The following is a 23,927-nucleotide window of genomic DNA, read 5'->3' as shown; positions in this document are numbered from 1 at the left end:
AGCGTGTTAGCCATATTACAATTTAATACTATTATTAAATTTATTATGGCTCCGAAACATGGTCGCTCACTATGGGCCTCATAAGAAGGCTCAGAGTCACACACCGGGCGATGGAGAGAGCTATGCTAGGAGTATCTCTACGTGATAAAATCAGAAATGTGGAGATCCGTAGAAGAACCAGAGTTTCCGACATAGCTCAACGAGTCGCAAAGCTGAAGTGGCAATGGGCGGGGCACATAGTTCTGCGGACGGTTGGACGTTGGGGTTCCAAGGTGCTGGAATGGCAGCCCCGTACTGGTAAACGCAGCGTTGGTCAACCCCCGACGAGGTGGACGAACGATATTAGGCGCGTCGCAGGTAGCCACTGGATTTAAGCGGCACAAAACCGTGGAATTTGGAATTCCCTACAAAAGACCTATGTCCAGCTGTGGACGTCTATCGGTTGATTTGATGATGATGATGATGATTAAAGTAAAACCTTTCAAAATCTCAGTTATATGATTACTCAAACTTTCACAAGTGATTTACTTGGTTGCTATGATTTCTAAGATAGACTGTGACCATTCATGTAGTATTTTCTCACACAAATCGGCCTACAATAAGTATTCAAGAAATCTCATATTAGTAATTATGAGCACGCTATGGGAATTATTAATCGGTACACAATCACTGGAGAAATCTGTATGAAGTTTAATGACATGTCGATTTATTAATGGATCTTTATCAATCGTTTATTATGCTTTGAGCTGAATTATCTGTGGTGGTTTTATATTAATAATGCAATTTTTAAGTGACAACTGCTTAAGGCGCGTTGATTATTACTTTTTGGGTGACCAAAAATCATGGAGCTCACGCCATCGTCATAGTCTTCCTATGAGCTATAAATGTATACTGTGAATATACGCCTGCCCCGCATGTCCTTTTTCATTCCACTACAATTAGTCCTTGGCTGGTATCTCACTTGGTGTTATATCGATAATGCAATCGAAATATGGTAGCGGGCTTCCTGTTAGGGGTAAGCAGTTATATTAAACCCATACGGCTAATCGGTTTCTACGCGACATCGTACTCGGGATCAAACCAGGGACCTCCGCTTATAAGACCACAGAGCTCACCACTGGGCCACGGAGGTCGCCTATGCTATCAAATAAATGATAAGTTATTGATATCGGTACAGACTTGTTAATTTTTCCAGAATGGGCTGCATACTTTGATGACAAAGGAAAGACGTTATGTTATCGACATATTATTAATTTGTAATTTAACTGGACATGGAATATCTACATCGAGTTTAACGTTAGTTTATAACCATAAATCTTTATGCTCATAGCTTATGGCCAATTTTTAGTCATAATATAAACACGGTAAAACGATCGCCACACATTTCTTACCAATTAAAATCATAAGTTAAATTAAAGCTTTTTTTTAAAATATATTTTAACTTGCTCTACAATCAAAATCAAACACGGTAAAACGATCGCGTGACGATTACGATATTTTAGACACCATATTTACGTCATTCAAACCTTATAACGAGGTAAAAGATGTTTTCTAGGGTAATAAATTTCATGAAAGTAATAAAAACAGTATGACCCCAATAGCTTACCTGGTTAATATTATAATGAGGGTAACTATAGAGACGTATTTTAAGAAATACCAAACTCCAATAACGGTTGGGTAAAACATAATTTTTGAATGGATTTACCTAATTATAACGTTAAACTGTAAGGTTTTCAGGTTTTCCTCGGAAACTTCATTTAATTACCTCATAATAAATTGTTTAAATAACATTTATCACAATACATAAATTGCAATGAATATATAAATAAGAGTATTTATTTATTTTCCTGTCTCACAATGCTATAACAACGAAAAGATTGAAACATCTACCTAATGATGTAGAATTGTGGTTATTTTAATCGTGTCACGTATACTTCAATTATAATTAACTTAACACAATATTATGATTGACCTCTTTGTTTCTATATAACAAAATGTGTTCTTCCGCAATATGATTTGATTTGATTTGAATGTACTTTATAATCCGCCCGCCAACCTTCTCGGGAGCATCTTGCTGTTTCTTCCTAGCTTTATATCGGCCTCTCCTAATTGGGATTGGATCCTTGGGTCACTTGATATAAGCTTTCGGCTTAGTATTTTGGCTTTCGTTTTAGAGTTTATAAATAATTCGAATCTACAGTCAGTTATTAACACCAGAAAAATCTAAAATCAATATTTTATTAACTTTAAAAAAGAGACGGGAGAGAGACTAAGTGTATTTTTTGTATGTATTTTTTATCAGTTCTCTTTTCGCTCTTGGGTTCTCTTGAAACACCCGTAAAATGAAACTTGGGAAGTATATACGGGCACCAGCGTCCCCCGAGCGACTAGTACTTATATCTACTGCGATCACGAACGAATTATGTTTTTTTATGTTCGTTATTTTTATTAGTTGAAACGCATTTCAGTGTGCGCTTAATGTGTTAAACCTATCATTAGTGGCATAACCTCTTACAATTAGTATCGAACCAAAAAGTCAGATCTCAATTTAAAAAGCTCATAGTGGACCATGGTAATAAAACCGTGCGATTCATTAGGTATACTTTATGCAAGCGAGAGGCATCGAAAAAGATGTCTGCGTACAACTTAATTGAACAAAAAATTATGTTCCCAAACCTTTATTTACTCTATAGCGCATTTTTGATCTATTGTTGCTCGCAAATGGCATGACAGATGTGTTCGACACCTGCCAGCGCAACTGTTGTCATGACAACGACTTAGTAAACATAGTGCGCTCCTTAAAAGTTTATTAACTATACAGTAGAGACTCCGGTTTTCACAACAAAGAGAATAATGTGCTATACAATCTTATGTTGGCAAATCGATAAAATATATGTACTTTTTATCCCTGGAAAAAAACTGTTCCCACGGATTTGTAGAAACGTAATATACGCGGACGAAGAACGCGGGCATCGGCTAGTTAATCATACTTCACCATACTAATATTATAAATTCGAAAGTTTGGAAGGATGGATGGATGGACGGATATTTGTTACTCTTTCACGCAAAAACTACTGGACCAATTTGACTGAATTCTGGAATGGAGATAGATTATACCCTGGATTAACACATTAGCTGCTTTTTATCCCAGTAAAATGTACGGTTCCCGCAGGATTCATGAAAAAACGCGTACGCGTGGGCAACACAGCTGGTATACGTACTGGTATTATAAATGCGAAAGTTCGTTTGTTTGTTTGTTCTTTCTTTACCGCGCCCTAGCAGAGCAACCCACTGACTTGCATCGAGCATCGAGGTATCGAGTTAGTTCAAAGGGCAGACATATACATAGTCTACTTTTTATCCCATTAAAAGAAGAGGCACGAAATTGTATTTTTTTTTACATTTTACCTGGTTATTGCCGTTTGACATAAGGAAAACCATACTTAAATAATCATTTCACACTACATATCTATTCGATTCGGTTAATAGTTTGATGTTAATTTTTTTTTCCATGGATTTTTGTACTTTATAGGATTAAACATTTTAAATTTAAAAAAAAATCAAAAATTTTCGGATTCAATAAAAACAAGATTATCTTTGGATAGAACAAATATTGTAAATATGTTAAATAATATTTTATTGTGAAAATTGTTTCAAACCTGGTTCGCAGCGGATAATTATTTAACATCAAATATGGTTTTGTAAGTTTGTGTATGGTGTGTAAAAACGTTGTTTTTACTTTAATAAGTATGTAGGTTGATATTTATGCGATCTGTTGAAGTTAGACGCAGTCTTAGTTATCTTAGGTGTAGTAAAAAATAATACTTAACCGCGTGACGTCATGGTAAATGTAGTTTTGTTGGCGATGCTCATAAGCACATAGCTCGGATTGGATTAGATACGAAACCTCACTAAATAGCCACAAGGTCGAGCCTTGTAACATATATATACGACCTAAAATTCTTCTTCTACAACATCTACCTTGTATAGATAACTATTATAATTTCGAAAGTGGGTTTGTGGGTTTGTCCTTCATCCACGCAGCAACGTGATTTTTTGCATGGCGTTGGTTTTTATAAGGTTCCACTCCGTTTGCAAAGGTAAGATTTAGAATAGAATAGAATAGAAAAACTTTATTGCAACACAACACAATAGGAAAAACACAAGGATAAGAGTAATAGTACTTAGTGCTAGGGTGCAAAGGCGGCCTTATCTCTAAAAGTGATCTTCTTAAGGCAACCGCGTTCACTGTTGAACATAGGTATTTTGTCATTTAAAATATATGGAATACGACGCAGCTTCGATGCTGCGTGTCGTAACGCAAAGCACTAATGAAGAAAAGTAAGTTAAAACTACTGCAGGTCTCGCACGCCGCATTTGAGTTGCGTTGCGGTATGACAACGTTACAGCGGCTCCGCGATAAATCGTACCAACCGGCCCACTCCAGGCCAGGGGTCTCATCCCACAATGAGAAGGGTTTAAGGCTGTTGTTGTCCACCACGCTAGCCCAGTGCGGATTGGTGGACTTCACACACCTTTGAGAACATTATGTAGAACTCTCAGGCATGCAGGTTTCCGTTTCAGAAGCAAGTGATATTTTTATTACCTTAAACGCACGTAACTTAAAGGTGCGTGCTGGGATTCGAACTCGCCCCCCTTAAGTGAAATCGAGCTCTTATCCACTGGGCTATCACCGCAATTTTGATCTTAACTGTTCATAAATATATCTGTTGTAAAGGAATCCAGCCGTCGAATATAACGTAGAGCGATGATACCTAACCTTGAGCGGCAGAACCTCAAGCAGGTTTAAGTTTCAGAAGCAAGTGATATTTTGATTACTTTAAACGCACATAATTAGAGGTGCTTGCTGGGATTCGAACTCGGCCCCCCGAAAGTGAAATCGAGCTCTTATCAACTGGGCTGTTACCGCAATTTTGATCTTAACTGTTCAGAAATATATTTGTTATAAGTGAATCCGACCGTCGAATATAACGTAGAGCGATGATACCTAACCTTGAGCGGCAGAACCCGATTATATTATTAGCCTTAGCCACTCCAAGACCGTATATTCATATTTAGTAGTCTGAGTGTGTTTAAAATGTATTTAGGTGGTGATAAGCAGTGCGGAACAGAAACTGGTTCTTCGCAGGAGTGACTATATCCGGTGGTTAAGGATGCCACATGTTAATTTTCCTGACGGTTTTCTTTTTTATGAATAAAGAGAATAAATACAGGTATAGTTTTCATGAATATTAATTTCTGGTACGTTTAATGGTTTTTTTGCAAGACGCTTTGCAAAGCGTGTGAGTAGTTACACGCGATTTAATAAGGTAATCCTTCAACTTGTCAATCTTTTAATCCAGTTAAGGTGAAAGTAGACTTTAAGAATGTATCGGTTATTATTCATATGCCCAATTAAGTAAGCAATCCAAATGCTACTTATATACATATTACAGAAAATATAATGCAACTCTGAAAATAACATTATTTCTTTACTAAGCAAATAAAAAATATAGTGCCTATAAAAAAAAAATGGCTTATAAATGGATATACATTTAACGTTTTTCCAAAAAACACGTTTTGGCTATAAATAGTCCACCACTGGAATTCGTAAACCCCACACACTTTTGAGAAAGTTATGGAGAACTTTCAGGCATGCAGGTATCGCCACGTTACTTTCCTTCACCGCTACCTACTTCATACTTTGATTAAAAACACACATAACTTCGGAAAGTTAGAGGTGCGCTTGTGACTAAACTTAATCCTCGCGACAGGAAGGCCGAAGCTCTGACCAGTAGGCTATCACTGATTTGTCTCCACTGTTCACAGGTGTTCTATCTTGTAGGAAATAGGAAACTAGTGACGTATTTACTAGGTAATTGTGCCCGAGCCGATGTCAAGAAAATAACAAAACATTATCCTTCCATAGCTTCAACATAAAAATCTGTCTGGTGGTGTAAAAAAAAAAATAACAGGGGTATACAGGTATATGTTGCTAAAAGGTCAGCAGAGTTGCTGGCACGAAATATTTGAACAGCTTTCATAATCCGCAGTATATTAACGTCCCACTACTGGGCGAAGGCCTCGTCAATCATAGTTGAGACGGTTTTAGAACATAGACCCACCACGCTGCTCCAATGCTGGTTGGTGAGCTGTTAAACCTATTAACACAAGTGATAATAACCGGAATCGGGGTTGACACCGCCAATTTCTTTACTTCGGTAGTGACATTTTTTGTGGAAAATGCACTAACACTTTGTGGCCCAATGCCCCGGGATTAGAACCCCGGACTTGAATCTGTTAAACACTAGACTAACGAAGCAGTTAGCCTTTATTTTACGAATAATTCCGTATCTGCTCTGGAAATATTAATGACAACCCTACACACGTGTACTGATAGTAACATGATGCCAAACATTTGTGCACGCCATGTGTCTAGAGCGGCCGCAAAAATTTACTGTATACAGCGTTTATACAGCAAAAATAGCCGATTAAAGTAGGCTCACCATCTTTATTACCAGAAAGTGGACAGCGCACAATATTTACGGTATACGCAGTTCCCAAAATATCCTCGCAATTTGCCAAAAAAAAACAGCGCGAAATGTTGATTATACGAAGGGCGTAAACAATGGCCGTAGTCGTTGCCAACATTCTATTTTTAAATAAATCAAAGCGTTACAAGATTATGAAATAAACAGTCTCAGTACATTAACGTTATATAAACTACGTACTAAAATTATTATGAACTCATTTCCTGAGGATATTTACTTTATAAAATGTAATCTAGACTTCAGTAATTCATAATCACCTGCAGTTTTGCATGGAACGCTGATAGTGATGATCGTCATTATCAAATTAAGTGAGGTCTCCTCTCCCATTAGAGATAGATACAGCTAAGTTGCCGGCATAAACTGGATGCAAGTAGCCAAGGAAAGAGACCGGTGGTCATCTCTGGAGGAGGCCTTTACCCTCTAGAGGGGTTCTTGCTAGAAATTATATAACACCAGATAATAACTATTAATTCTCTTAAACGAAATTTAGAACCACTTGTTATTTCTTTTTCTGTTTATTTTTTTTATTTATTTTCTTTGTATTTAATTTTTTCAGGTAAAATCATTATGTGTATTGCAATGTTATTATGTATTGTAAGCAAGAATTAAAAGGCTTTTTTATTTTATTTTATTTACAGCTAAGGCCCTCCACATTGACTTTAGGATTTCTGAGTGTCTTCGGTCTGGTTTGCGTTTCAGCGTTCCGGGTTCCGCAGTTACAATATACCCATACCCCTAGTATGGTTCTAATGTAACTGCCATACTCCCTAATACGTTAAGTTAGGCTACCACACCTACACCCGCTACCATCTTAGCATCATCACTTACCACCAAGTGAGTTCGTGGTCAAGGGCTAACTTGTAGTGGAGTGTTGCTTAAACAACGCAATTGATTGATGTACACTGTCGCTTATTATCTAAGACAAAGAATGTAGGAAAATGTTACGACGCCATCGTTTTACTCACTTCTTTAAATGTTTCTTAACCATCAGAACACTATGATAATGATAAAGACTGTCACAACTAGATCAATACAATCACGCCATACCTAGTCACCTATACAAGCTGGCAACGACATCGCAATGTCTTAATACTTACAAAAGTTGCATACTATGATACAAAATATATAAATGTGTACAGCTTAACAGGCTGTTTTGAAATGACAATTCATTTTAGCAACTAAATGTAACGATAAAATAAAGATTTAAAATGCTTGCAAGAATTAAATAAAATGTTATGAAAATAGAATTTATTGTACACTAGAAATAAATAAATAATAAACACAGAAATTGAAAAAAACAAGGCACAATAGGTCTAAACAATCTTTGAATGCATATTTTAAAGCATAAATTATAAAGGGCAAAAGCCCTTAGTGGCAATATTGATATCGTATGATTTATTCTCGAAATCATTGCCACCTTGTAATATTGACCTTAACCGTCGGACATTCGATATTATTTATAGTTACGCATTTTGTAACACGGCGCGCTTTTGTAGCGAAAAATCGTTCTGTAATCAGTCATTGATAAGATTGGCCGGGATTCAAGGCCATCGGAACATCCATTCGCTCCACGCAAATATTTACAATTTATATCGAACACTCAATAACAGTGGAGTGCCCGTTTCGTAAATTCTGGACCCTTAGTACATACACAATAACGCCGCTCGTAAACGTGCAGTTAGTAGGTTTTCGAGTATCGAAACCTTACAACTTCAAAGTTAAAAACACTTAATGTAACTCGTTTTAGGGTCGCAGATCCTGTACTTCTAATCTTAATTTTAATAACGTTCCGCCAAAAGAGCATGCTTTAGAAATGTGGATAAATATGAACTCTTCAACGAGGGATGTAAGATCGATATTACTTTGAAGTTACTATGTTTTGATATACAAAACGAGACTAGGACCCGTCATTAAATTAGCACCATCAAAGAACAAACAGAACTCAAATAATAAAAAAAAAACAAAAGGCAATTAAATAAAAAAAGATAATAGGAATACAAACTTTTAAGTTTCAATCAAAAATAAGTTAGATACGTTACCGAGTCAGGAGACGGGTAAGGAGAGTCCTTTTTATAAGGAGAGTCCTTTTTATTAGGAGACTCCTTTTTATGAGGAGAGTTCATCGGCGGAGGATCCTTTGAGTTCCGCCGTTTATTTAAAATCTCAATGACCAAAGCGTTGAACGAACCACGCCTTCGTGATTGCAACATTATTAATTTTAAAATCACAATCACAATAATTCATATAAGAAATCACTTTCAGTCACTATTTGAATTAAGAACACGTATTTGATGTGATAGAAAAAACTTAAACACAACCGAATTGTATGGTTACTCGCAGTTATTGAAAATAATGCGTCCGTTCCATCTGAATTGACAGAGGAAAATGGTTTATGAAAACTGGCAACGCTGTTCTGAAGTGCCGATATCATTGGCACCAGGAAAACGTGATAAGAAGGTACTCGCAATTAATATGTTAAAGGTATAGGCCTATAGCTAAGGCATCATTGCGGTTGTTCTTTTTTTAAATATATATCTAATTTTAAAATCCGTTTAGTTAAAACGGATGTTAAATAAGTGATCACTTCACAGTAACACTGATGGCTTCAAACAATACAAATTGATCAAACAACCTGGCAGGTTATTATTTATTGATCTAAACTTCCAGTTGATTCAAACAGAAAAGATATCCAGTTAAGTCTGTTCAGGGCTTCTTCGTAAAATTGAAAACCTACGCGGCCAAAAAAATCATGAGGTAAACCAAGACTTATCAAGTCTCAAAATAACAAAATTTTGAAAGATCTTACATACAGGATATTTCGAAAATTGTATATTGGACGGCCAATGGCATGGTCCGTCGAAATAGGAATACCTCCTTAGTATCCGTAGCTACATAAAAAGTAAACGCGCTCAAAAGTTGCGCCTTTCAGAAAACTAAACAGTTTAAAACTTCTTACGCGACTCCGCGTACAAACATTGCGGTCGAAATACAATCAAGTCATTAATAACCGGGAAACAACAAAACTTGTTATAATATCGAAATACCTTTAATGACTAAAAATATATAAATAAACATTAAAATAATAACTACTGCGCTTGCATAAGGATTCCCCACATTTAGGTGGGACGCAATGCAACGTAAAATCCGGTTACAATATAATATTGCTTGTATAAATAATCAATGATCAGTTACACCTTTACTAATATTAAATGCAACTGGCGCAAGAGTGTACAAAGGATAAACATTAAACAAGAAGTAAGACCATTTTCAGTTTACGCTGAAGGAAAATTAATGAAAATGATGACCACTAGTTTTGTAGTTTACTCAAACAAAAGATTAATATTTTTTACTGTTCAGACTAAACAAAGACCTTTTTCCCTTTGTAAGCTCTTTTCTAATTTAAATAAACCGGTAACACTGCGTAAGTGTACTTTGGTTTCGTAAGTAACACTTAATTTGGATTTTTAATTATAACTAATACAGTAGGTTCAAAATTTAAAAATAAAATTAATTATTGGGATATTTAAAATTTCTATAATTGCCACCATATTCTTCGTAAATCTTTATTACTTTAATTAAAAACAAAAGTTGCCATGTCTCTTTCGGGCTCAAAAATGACCTCTATACAAAACTACTTTTTTCTAAAGTTGCCTGAAAGCACAAAACTAGCAAACACATTTGGCGATTATAATTAAATTTATAAAAAAGTACATAGTTCGAATTTCGAACATTAATTCGAGTGCAGAAAGTAGATAATATACTTAATATTTATTGGCAAAACGTGTAGTAAGCTTGGAACCGTAAATCTGATGCCATTAGAGATGATAGCACTCATTGCGTTGGCTCAGAGCTTACCTTCGTCTAGTAAGAAACACGGGACGTTATTATACGTAATTCCTTTGAAAAACATTTGGATGTAGCCTAAGATATAACAGTATCACCTCATATTTTTCAGTTTTTCCTACAATAATTTATAATATTGAAACGACTTAAGACACCAGCAGCTCTATTTCAACTTCACTATTTTTATAACAAAATATCGGGTAACGGGCAGAGATCACTACCACGTGGTGTCTTGCAGGAAATATCCTCGCGCATTTTGTATCTCAATAATAGATGAAGTATATCGCTTATGCACCCGTATTTATGTTTGTACCAATCTTAATACTACTAACAACAAATTGTGAGTAAACATTCGCGGTGAATCAAATATAATTGATATATAATCTCCATATACAATATGGAGTATATTACTCTTGAAGCAAACCCAAACCCTAATCCCATAGACACTATATACTTTGTTTAAAGATTTTGATAAACTTCTGTTACAGTTATGTATTTTTATATATGTATTTTATGAGTATATGTATATATGCACCACCTAACTATTTTCTGTGACTATTTTTTATCTTCGCCATTGGTTGCCTGGAAGAAATCGCTATGTAGCGATAAGGCCGCCAAATTGTATATGTTGTTTTGTTATACTTTTCGTTTTTTTTCTATGTGTGTGGTGTGCAATAAAAGTCTATTCATTCATTCATTCATTCATACAGTTATAAATGCTTAACCAAGTTGTTGGTGAGCAAAGAAAATACAAAGTGATTTCTCTACACTGTGGCAATGCTGTTCGATATAACGGCCTTACCTTCACGCGAGTAAAAACGTTTTTGCCTCGCATTATACATACTCATTGCACTGAGAAAATTTTAACAACCACCAAAGTAGCACCCATCTATTAATATAAAAACTGTTTTGCTGCTTAGTTAGTTTTTGACTGTAAGTCTAGCCCATTGCAGTTAACTGCAATCTCATCTTTGGTAAGTGATGATGCAGTTGTTTTTTACATTAATAGCGGGCAAACGCGCAAGTGGGTCACCTTATGTTAAGTGATCACCGCCGCCCATCTGCAACACCAGAGGAGTCACCGATCCGTTGCCGGCTTTTTAGGATTTTGTTTAACCGCTACTTAAATAACCCTAGATTGTAAGATGATAGGGCTAACAGGTTAGAGGTATGACAGTTTTAATAAACCCATACCCTAAATGGTTTCTTCTCATCGTACCGATAAATCGTTCGGCTGCACGTCGGTAACGTGGTAACAAGCAACGGCCGAAGAAACCAGAAGAATTCAGAAGTTACAAATATCCTAATTGCATCCGCCGGGAATAGAACCCGGAACCATCCACTTATGAGATTTCACCACTGGACTACTGGGTTACATTTATTTATTCAGCTCCACGAGAATCTATGTGTGTTTAGAAAGTTAGACCTATAACTATTATACCTATCTTTATATTAGTTCTAAAATTTATTTTTATAATGCGCAGGCAATACAAGTCTAATTATCCTAATTGCATCCGCCGGGAATGGAACCCGGAACCACCCACTTATGAGATTTCACCACTGGACTACTGGGTTACATTTATTGATTCAGCTCCACGAGAATCTATGTGTGTTTAGAAAGTTAGACCTATAACTATTATACCTATCTATATATTAGTTCCAACATTTATTTTTATAATGCGCAGGCAATGCAAGTCTAATTATAAATATATCTTTATTAAAAACGACCTACAAATTGATACTGTAGGTATACCTACGCTTTATGAAGTTGTAAGGTAAACTTTGTTAACCCTAACCTACCCTTGAAACCTTATAAAACGCTATCTTAACTGCAGCCGACAGAAAGGTCTCTGCGGAAAAAAATATTTCCCGTGGTGTAACGAACCGCAACCCCCATAGGTATTGTGAACTTCAGGGCGTGAGTCATCTAATTAGGAGTTCACTGACATTCAATATAGGCCAAGAGATGGCGGTAAAGAAACCTGGCGTGTCGAGTGCAAAAGGAAATGTTACACTTATTAAAGTATTCATAACATCTACAAATTTCAATTAAATTTAATTTTTGTTAGAGGCTTTTATGTAGGCTGAAGGCACGAAAGAGATTGATCGGTGATAATAATGAACAGTTAATTTTAAATATCTACGTAAAAGTAGTTGAAATTGGAATTAGTTTTTAACCTAAAAACAGCACGGAAAACACAAATATAAATAATTTAACTAATTTTGTAGTCAATACTATATTACGTGTTATCTATATAAGTTACACTTTAATTTAATTACTTTCTATATACTTACATAAAAATCTACATCATAGACTAAAAACATTTATCCTGAACTTAAGAGGAAAGAAGGTCATAGAGCTTGGGACAGTTAAATAGTATTAAAAATAATAAAATTACATTGTATATCATTATGTTTAAGATCCTTCTCATCAAAGCCACACTCAAAGGTCTGGAGTTCGGCCAGATGAACAGGAGTTTATAAATTTTCATGTCTAATTCATCGTCAATTTTTGTTTTCCGTAAATTATTTTGGTAGCTCTTTTTTAAATAATTCACAATATATTATGTTATAAGAACATAAAAACAGCTAGCATAAAATAAAGCAATTATAAACAAAAATATTAAATAAATTGTTAATAGTGATGTGGTAGGAAGTGTCCCTGATAACATTTTGATAATTTATTTATTGTATTGGCGCCATGTTACATGTCAAAGGCCTTTATCTCTGAAATTATTTTCGTCCGAAGAAAGGTGAATGCCACACGAAGCTTATCGATTGGAGCATAAATGAATTTATTTTCAATGAACAGACGAATTTCGTTACTTGGTCGAGAGTGATGTAAATGCACGAAAATATTAAGGATCAAGTGCTATTTTAGTCCCCAGCACTCATTATGTTTCATTGGTATTATTAAATCTTCAATAATCGTGATATGTAACTCAAAAAAACGAAGTATAAGTTCTTGACATTAATTAGAGCCAATAAAATCCCGAATATGAAACCCTCAAGACTTTTTTCACTCTATTAACCCCTCTTAGAACCCCAGCCTATAGGTTCTACTTACCTTGGCAGTACTGCATTTATTTTTGAACCGTCACTTTTGTTTGAAATCAAAGGAATTTTACACACATAATATTAAAAGTAACAAAAGTTCACCTGCGAAAACATTACCATTGTTATGTTAAGTTATAAAGTCGTAGTAAATATGTTTACATTAATTTCATTTGATATATTTACAAACCGACGATTTTAAAAATAATTCTGGGCTCATTTAGTGCTAACAAAAATGGATTATGATTGAAAGTAGTTAAAAAACTTTGCTATCAAAGAAATTGGTTACTTATTTTTTAATAGAGAATATTGGAGAGCATATCATACGAGTAGGTTTAGCCTACATAACATTAAGAAAATTGAAAATTACCGCTTTTTTATAAATCAGTTAAAAATAGACTTTCCACAGAGATGGTATCGCGCATTGGTTACCAACAGACACTCAAATTGTATATTAATGAGATTCCCGCCTTCCCTTAGAAATTCTCTGGTGACTTACCAAGATTTATATCCGGTCCAAATCTAGGCGAAAAATCTGCCACAGCCTTATTCCGCTTGTCCGTTCAGTGACAAGGGTGTAATGCAAAGAGTTATACTAGATTGTGTCCTATTTAAACACGCGATTCATACATATTAATGGACGAAGTTTAATGGTCAAATAGAGAAATAAAAATTTGTTTTCAGTTAACTTCAAAATCCACAAAAGATAAAGTTAAATCTTTTGTTTGCAGACATCTTTGTAAACTTCAGCGCCTTATTTCCGTAAATATTTTCAGAGTTACAACTGAATTTTTTTTTCTACTACAAGTAGCCTGACTGCAACGTCACCAGTTATGATGCAGTCATGTTAGTGGTGTGGCAGTTATTTTAAACCCATACCACCCGTTTCTACGCGACGTCGTGCCGTGAGGCTAAAACTTGAATAATGTTCGACTTTACCTAACAAAAACTTTCATCCACAGTTTAATTTTTTATTTTTTATTTTTTCCTCTCTTGGAGGAGGCATTTCAAAGAAATATTGTTGTCAGGTGTTTTCTTCAGCAACCTTCTGCCATAATTTGAAGTTTCTAATTCCAATGATTCAAGCAAGCTATGCGTTGATGATCAGTCAGGACAAGTCTATAAAACTAGCGGATGCCAGCAACTTCGTCTATTTAATTTATTGCTTAATGAAATACAAATCTTTAAAAACTTTTATTACATTTTCAAGAGTTTAAATCTCAAAAAAATTGTAACTGAACTGTGTACTTTATTATAAACGAAAGTCGAATTACTAATTTTAGTAGAAATAAAGGGTAGAATAAAGAAGGTAGGTTGTTTCAAGTAGGTTCAGTTTATAAGCACTTTTGAAACGTCAAGTCAGTCTGTTTGTAGTTACTCTACCATCTTCGGAATGTTCGGAAGGCAAATTTCACTGAAAAGAGCAGGCAAGATACTCAGCAGATTTCTATTTTTTAACAACATTTTAAGGGAAAAAATCTCAGTCTGAAGAGATGGCCAAGCTAATGATATGAAACCATCGCCTATAAACACAGCAGCACTTTGTAGAGTTTCCGAGGATCACGCCCTGACAAGGGACACTCTGTCACTCAGCCATTTGGGCTGTAATCATGACAACGCTTTAATAGTTATGGAAATAATATTATTATAAGTAAAGAATAAAAAAAAACACATTTCTACTAAAAACTTTTTTATAAAATATTCGTTTGGGAACAACGCCGTGCGATTTAATTAAATACCTACTCAATGATACAAGAGTTCATACAATTCCAAAGCTGCCTTCGGTTTAATGTACGAGTACGTCTTTGATAAATTTCATCTTTATAATATGATTTTGAAAATGTATGCAATGGCATCTTATAATGGGATTAAAAGTGAATGACCTTTTTGTGTGGAATATAAAGTACACTCCTGTGCATTTTATTATTTTATAATTATCTCAGTTATTATAATAAAAACGTTAATTTTAATTCATTGACTCGCTTTTAAATATATAATTTACACAATTTATACTATACCTTCATAATAAAATATTATAAATGCGAGTTTGGATAGACGTTTTACCAACATCTATCAAAACACGCCAGAAAGGTAGTATATATATAGTTGTATTATGAAATAGCACATTATACACTTTTTATCCCAAAAATATGTACGTTTATACGTATCGTGTATGATACATTTGTTTTTCACAGATCAAGATACCGACAATTTTCTTTGCATAGTTAGTGCAGGGTTCAGGGGACATTAAATTAACATATGCCTAATGCATACACATCAAAACTAGTATTTAATAAAATGAAATTTTTTATCACAATACCTTCTGCAGAATTTCGCTGAAGATGGTTAAAAGACAAAAAATATATACCTATGACGCTTCTTCATAATAAATCACGAGTGTAATTAAATGCGATGCAAAAGGTATATTTATTTGTTCGTACGTTTCACTTTGACTACTTTAATAGCAACTGAATGCCATATTTGTTTTGTTTATGTACTGATCACGCAGCCGGTGAATAGAAACAAAGGTGCTTTGGATCATACACAAACTAACTCTTGCTCAACTATTATTTTACAGAGAGGAACAAGCAGTATGTTATAAACATATAACAACCTTTTCCAAATAAAAAAAAATTAGTATCCCGTAAGTATCTTCCTTTTATTACTCAGTAAATAGCTGACCCGTGCAACATCATTGCACCGAATCGGTTATTATCGGAAAACACAAATAAAATGACATTTTCTAAAAATAAATCCTAGGTAGATCGATTTATCGCCCCCAAAACCCCCTGTATACTAAATTTCATGAAAATCGTTGGAGCCGATTCCGAGATCCAATTATATATATATATATACAAGAATTGCTCGTTTAAAGATATAAGATATTATATATTATTTTATTATATTTATCAGTAATTAAAACTGCATGTATAATATTTAAGCAAATAATTAAAAACCCGAGGGGCTGAAGGCCCTGAAGCTGAAATACAAGTTTTCATAGTTTAGCTTCAGAAGCTTGTAGTAAAATAATTATTTAAGATTTCATGGATGCCCCATCCTATAAAATAAGAAAACATTTTACTATATTGTTTAAACTTATTTGAAGCCTAAAGCAGTCAGGAACCTTTTTAAAAAAAACTTTTGCTACTGTGGTACCATATGAACACTTGATTAGTTTAATGCTGTTTCTAATCGAAGACCCTTAACCTTTCCGATTTAGAGTACGATCTCAAGGCGCTTTCATGAAAATCGTTGGAGCCGATTCCGAGATTCCAATTATATATATATAATATATATACAAGAATTGCTCGTTCAAAGATATAGACTTAACACCTAAAGAAGACCCTTAACCTTTCCGATTTAGAGTACGATCTCAAGGCGCTATAAATAATGTGATCAGTTTACAAAAGTTAAAAAAGAATAAGCTTGATAGCCTTGTGGTTAAAAAATAACACTTGCTTTAACAGTGAAGCACTTACGCACTTGGCCAGCGTAGTGGGCATTCTGAGACGACTCGTGCCCCGTAGTGGGCAGGTTTATAATCATGATGCTGATAAATACTGGCATATCTTTTGACGTGACAACGTCTTATATTTCGATGGAGCCGGCTGCACGCACAAAAAAACAAGACGTATGCGACGTTACCTCGCTCTGAGGCGTTCCATTCAAGGCTTAAAGTGCAAGCGAGAGCGCGGAACGAGCGACAAAGAGGCACAGTTGGCCTCCGCGTTCGACATCTGTCTCTCTCCTACTTGTACAATAATACATTTACATGTTTTCGGCAAGGATGAAGTGCAGTGAAAAGTGATTGTGGTGTCAATTGTTTATAGCAACGATAATATCTATCAAACAAATAAAATAAAAATTTTCTTTTGAAAAATGCAACCATTCCATCAGTATTTTCTTACGACGTTCGTCAGTAAGCCGACTTTCCAGACAACCAACTTCTGCCCAGATAAAAAAACCTTGATTTTCTAATTGAAGTGTTATTAATGGTTTAAATGTATAGGAATAAAATGCATGCACAACCAATCCCCACTGGGCCAGCTTGGTGGATTACTGTCTAATCCCTTCTAATTGTGGGAGACCCGTGCCTTGTAGTGGGCCGGTAATCGGTTGATATGATAATGATGATTATGAAAAGGATGGACATTATTTGATTTGATTTGATTAGGTCGTTATTTTAAGACGTCATAAAAGATATACCTATAAATAAGTTTATGTAAAAACATCGATTATGTTAAGAGTTAAATTTTTTCAAGCATTCAAATATGTATTTGTAATATTGAATTACATATTAAAGCACTGAATAACTATTCCGAACTTATTCCACGTTCACATGTAAGGTCCGTTAATTGTTATTTTCCTAAATTTCATATCGATTGCATTACTGGTTACAAAGTTTTGACGGCCAATATTTAGAGCTATATAGGTTTGTTCAGTTTAGTACGAAACCCTAAAACCATAGTCGAACTAAAGCCATAATGCCAACTATTCAATCAGCTAAAAGCCACCCGAATATTCGTCATAACCAATGTACAGATAATGAATTGCGCCATAACATTTATTAGACAACGTTTTCACACCTCGCGTTACGAATTCGGTCCGGCGTTTGAGTCATGACTGTGAAACACAGTTGTATTTTAAGCGGAAAAGTTACTGAATAAGGTGGTCCTTGTCTACAACGTATAAATGAAAACCGAAATAATACTTGACAGACTTTAGAGGTACATTATGTACTGTCTCTGAGACTGATCTGTGAAACCGAAAACCTAATAGTTTTCGAGTTAACCACTGCCATAGTTTTAACTATAAGAAATCAGGTACAGCCATAACATCGCATGCGTACCTAATAAAGTAACAGGAGTCAATTTAAATCTACTGACTCCTGTTACTTTATTAGGTACGCATCGCGTAGCGTACGCACGGTATTATGTACTATGCACGTGTCAGTCTTTTGTCCCCAATAGGGTTGTCATAAGTAAACACTAAGAATGTTTTGAATTCGTTTGTATAGAAAAATAAAATGCTTCTTTTAATTCCATATTTTAGAGGGTGATATATACTTATGCATTCTTCCTATTAACATTATTTCGTAATTCGGTTTCACGTTGTATAAACGTAAAAGCGGCGATATCCTAGTAGGTACGGCTTTCCGTTCGTGGGACCGAGTTCGAGCACCGGCACGCACCACTGACTTTTCGGAGTTATGTGCGTTTTTAATTTAAGCAATTCAAATATCACTAAGAAAATGCTATTAATATTTTGTGTAAGCGAAAGTTAGTATGGATGGATGGATGGATATTTGTTAGTCTTTCACCAAAAAACTTTTGAACCCATTTGACTGAATTTTAAAATGGAGATAGACATCCAGGGTATACCCTAGATTACCACATAGGCTGCTTTTAATCCCGGGAAAATGTACGGTTCGCGCAGGATTCATGAAAAACCAAAAAACCACGTACGAAGGCGCGTGAAACAGCTAGTATTAAATAAGTAACATACACTTACAATTAATTCGCCCCTTCATCGACACCCTATAAAACTTATAACATTGTTATTAACCTAACAGAGCGTACATAATTACATACACCCAAAATACAATACCCTTCTGAGGCGGTCAGGCAAAAACTATAACGAGCGTGCAAAAGTGACGTAATAACCACGACCTTCACCCGAGCGCATGGCGGAAATAATTGCCTGCTAGATTTTTTTAAAGAAATTGCCGTAACTAACTATTTAAACATACCAAAGCATGAGAATTAATATTTATAATTGATAATGATAGAGACAAAAGCTCTAAGCTGGTTTAACGACCTCCCTGGCGCAATGGTGAACGCTGTGGTTTTAAGTGGGAGGTCCCGGGTTTGATCCCGGCAGGGGCGATTTTAAGAATTCATAATTTCTGCATATATATATATATATATATATATATATATATATATATATCTTTATATACATATCTTTCTTGTGAGCGTGTGTATGTCACTGAACTCCTAAACGAATGGACCGATTTGAATGAATTTTTTGGTATGCGTTTGCGTGGCACCCTGGATGCACAAATCAGCCCGACAGATGGCGCTGGGGTCCGCCAGTACATATATGTAAATATATATATATTAAAGTTATTACACGGTAAACGATTTTTTTTAATAATGAAATATTAGAATTCATTATTAAATGGTTATGATTATTATGAGATTACTATGTATAATGAATGAGTAATGTAATGTAAAATGCAAATACATTGAAATTGAAATTAGAATCTACAATAAACATTAAATCTGTGCTTTCGATTATATATAAGACATAGTAACACTATATTCAAATATTTGTCTCCTAAATATTACTATTAGTTCCTACTATAGTGATAGATATATAAATGCCTACGGATCCACAAAAACCTATCAATTAAAGTCTAAACTGTCGTTTTATGTTCAAAATTAAACAGTTTATTACCTTTAGCAAAAAATTTGAAAAATTTAATAAAAGATCTAACAACAATAAATACTTACATAAATTTTATCAACTGCGTCGAATATTATCAAGATCACTTACCTGTAACAAAAACAATATTATTAAATTTTCTCTTATATAATTAATTTTATTACGCAAGAGAATAAAAATTGTAAGTGAACGTGAATGTGGTAATCGCAGTGAGAAATCCATAACGATTGTTTGATGACTTAGAAAACAGTAAGGAAAACAGAGAGATAAGAATGACTGATACTGATGGCAATCTCATAAGTCTTAATATAACATAATGTGATGTGTAGTAGAGGCTGTAAGTAGAGTATAAACCGATAACATAAAAGTAAAAAACAGGGCATCGTTGAACACTGTCGACTTTATGACAAACTTTCGGGTAATGTACAGGCAAATCTTCTATATGACACGTTTTACGACACGTTTGCGGATGTGAGAGTGATATTTTATAGCCCAGGTTCCGCAGATGACAGTAAAATTTGCTATAATATAACAGGAGTAAAAGAGACATTTTTGCCTTGCCTTAACTTCCGGGGGCCGAGTTCGAATCCTTTACTAAGTTATGTGCGTATATGAAGTAATTAAAATATCACTAGCTTCAACGGCGAAGGAAAACTTCGTGAGGAAACCAGCATGTCTGGCAGTTCTCCATAATGTTCTCATAGGTGTGTGGTGTTCACAAATCCGCACTGGGCCAGCGTGGTGGACTACGGCCTTTTTACCGCTTCCCATTGTGGGAAGAGACCCGTGCCATGTAGTGGGTTGATATGAATAAGAGACAAAGAGAATATTACGGTCTCCTAAAAAGTTCAGTTGCATGTTAATAATCACATTTTTCATTTAGATTCACCCTTTATGTATTAAGACAATTCGACGCAGAAATAATGTCTGACTGGGCTGATGAAGGTGATAATCATAAGAATACGTCGTTATTGTCGGCCCCTTAGGCTACACCCTGTTTATAATTGTAACGAAGGACTTTATCGCACATTAAACGCTTAGCGGATGGCAGCTAGACCAAAAAAAGAATAATAAGACATCCGACACTTTTGATTTTATCACTACATATTCCTGTAAAGAAATAGTTCACTGAAAAAAATATGAACTATTAGCTATTGTGGGCAATAGCTTTTTTGTCCGCGTTTATTACAGTTTTTTACAGACGTTGACACCGTTTGTTTCCCTGAAACAAAAAGAAGCCTATGATACTCACCGTCCTTTCAATTAACTTTATGCCAAAAGTCAAATCGATTGGTTGCTTAGATAAAGTAAGAACATACAAACAAACACTTTAGCATTTAATATATTAGTATGTAATTGAAAAACTAATTAAATGTAAAGCTAACTTTCTTGTACATTTTAAAAGTCAGATGTAGGTACTCAATAAAATTAAAGAGGACATAAATGTTCATAACTAAAACGTTAACTTTGTTGTAAGCAGCCGTGAAACGTGCCGTCACTAACAATATTTCAATGGGTTCCCATCATAAACTAAACACTTACACAAGCACCATAATCTTGCACACAGACCCAATTTCAACACACCGTAAAACTTAACATAAATAATATGGGACAATATTGCGAAAGCGGAACGCGTTATGCACATGGAGCATGTTTGGATAGATGCATTTGTTTAGATAAAATGCATGGAACTTGCATGCTTAGCGCAGTGTGTGGGAAATTTATTAGTTTCTACTCTAAAAAATTAATTCTAGCTGTTGCTCGCGACTTTATTATATAATAACTGTACTAAAAGTTAGCCTTTGACTAGACTAAGATGGTAGCGGGCTAACCTGCTTGCACCCCAATCGGTTTCAACTTAGCATCGTCCCGAACGCAAAGTCGCTTGGCGATAGAGTGATAAAGAGCCACGGCCAAAGCTTCCCATAAGAGATAATGTAGTCTTAGATGGTAGCGGGCTTACACGTTCGGGGTGTGGCAGTTAAACCCCCAAACCCCTAGGAATCAGTTTCTACAAGACATCGGGCTGGAACGTTAAATCGCTTGGTGGCACGTTTTCTGTACGGTGGTTAAGAAATTATAAATTCCCAAATTACCCAGTCAGGTATCGCCCCCTGGACCCTATAAGGCTAATACCGATATCGGACCGGTAATGAATACATATTTGCATTCCAAATTCTGTTGAGCCGAACAGAATTTAAAGTATAAAGATTCTAATGCAAAATTATTTTTAATCCTTGCACGATTAATAATGAACATTTTACAACTCAAGTACATGAAATAACTTGTTCTTTGTCAATACAAAAATCGAATATTTATATTATCACAGAACATTTAGGTAAATTTACATTCCTTAGCAAATATAAATTTAAATCCCTATTAGCAATAAAATAGAAAAATCTCTACCGCAACTAGTTGGTGGAAAAGAGAAAGAAATTAATAATTAATTAATAGCTACCCTAATACCTTAACAGCTATGAACTACCTCCGAAAATTTCCAATACTCAGCAGTGCATAAAAACGTAAAAAAGTAAGCTTTCCATCGAGTTCCTTGTACGCGTCAGATGTACGAACCCCTGTTTTATTACTATTAGCTGACTTAGCAATTTTTTCAAATTTGTAGGCTGTATCCATTTTGTATTCTGAACCATTCAAGATCAGAATTGACAGTAAAACTGTGGATTGCACGGAAAGGGATTGCGTCGCGCAATCAGTAACGGGTACCTAATCCTTACCTATACCTTCTTAGCTACAAATTCTTCCTCAGTTTCTTTTTTCAAGCAGCAACGAAACTAAATATTGTATTTTCAAGAACACAAAACAGCTGTTATACTAATAAAAGTCGACCATAGAGCTTCCAAGGAAATAAAAATTATGTTACGTTATTACATACAATTAAGTGGACGAAGTCGCGAGAAAATGCCAGTACGCAAACAAAAGCTAACTCTCACGCTATTTACAAGCAAGATTAACGTTAGAATTCTTTAATGAGTTTTGCTTTGCATGACTAAGATGGGAGAAACCGAGAAAAAGCCATTAGATTTCACATTGGAAAGCGTTGCTATAAGCTACAATGATTACAGAAAAACACCATTAGTGAATTATTGTTTACACTTTACCCTGGGGTAACTAATTGCCATACTGGGAAATAGAATTGCAATCAATGAATTGACATAGTTGGGGTTAATAAACTTACACAACCCCGAACATAACTAACATGTTTAAAATTAATATTTTGTTAATCAAGAAGTTTTTACCTATACTTATAGAAAAAGCTCCGCCGCCGGCTCTTATATTTTTAAAATGTATTTTGAAAATAAATAAATGCTGTTTTTACTCATGCTTTAAGTGTCGCGATCCAAAATATTGGGTAATTTCTTAGCTTCGTGCTTACCACACGTTACATGGGAATTCTTACACTGTGTACATTTTAATTTTCGTTGCAAAAATCTTATGATATTTTTACTACTTTTGAGTTATCCACAGAACTAACAGGTATAAGAGATCGCTGATTCCATCTTTACAAATAGGTACAATCAACTTTTCCATAACTGTCTGGTTTCTACGCTATCCGATTCGATTTATATGCCACGCTTTTCACGACCGTATCGGCGCTCGGCGTTTCATTCATTTGACGTATATCGAGTATACTATCAGCGCTCGATATCGAATCTGATAATAAAGAAACGAACATACAAGAACAATGTTTTTGAACGATACAAATTAAGGTAATTGGCAAGCGATAAAATTTTACTACCCTTGCGTAACTCAGTTAACGAGATTTTATGCAATAGAACATTGACGAATAAAAAAAAAAAAAATTTACCATTTGGAATTGCCATTCAAGTAATGAACTTATAGAAAGGTTTATACTCGTATACCTAATTGGCTTCGAGAATTTAACCAAAACCAAATTCGCGATAACCTTTCGGGTATCTTTCGATATTACCTAATTTAATTACATAAATATGACATACCAAGCAAAAAACTGAATTATCTACAAACTTTGCGCAGACCTTAATAATTGTCAAA

The 23,927-nt window shown here is 34.9% G+C and overlaps 1 protein-coding gene across 4 annotated transcripts in view; it reads right to left on the bottom strand.

The window, feature by feature from the left end:
* The window catches only part of LOC120630933 (rap1 GTPase-activating protein 1), a 204,507-nt gene that overhangs the window by 82,972 nt on the left and 97,608 nt on the right, over positions 1 to 23,927 (bottom strand). Inside the window, exon 1 of one of the 4 annotated variants that reach the window (XM_039900290.1) lies at positions 8,591 to 8,792. The exons of the other annotated variants lie outside the window; for them this stretch is intronic. Coding sequence (XP_039756224.1) covers positions 8,591 to 8,761 — 171 coding nt within the window. The 5' untranslated portion in view covers positions 8,762 to 8,792. Of the gene's footprint in view, positions 1 to 8,590; positions 8,793 to 23,927 lie in introns of those variants that run through there. 4 annotated transcript variants of the gene reach the window in all.

This window comes from Pararge aegeria, chromosome 17 (genome assembly GCF_905163445.1).
Source record: "Pararge aegeria chromosome 17, ilParAegt1.1, whole genome shotgun sequence".
NCBI classification, from domain to species: Eukaryota; Metazoa; Arthropoda; class Insecta; order Lepidoptera; family Nymphalidae; genus Pararge; species Pararge aegeria.
This window is presented reverse-complemented; position numbering and strand designations above follow the sequence as displayed.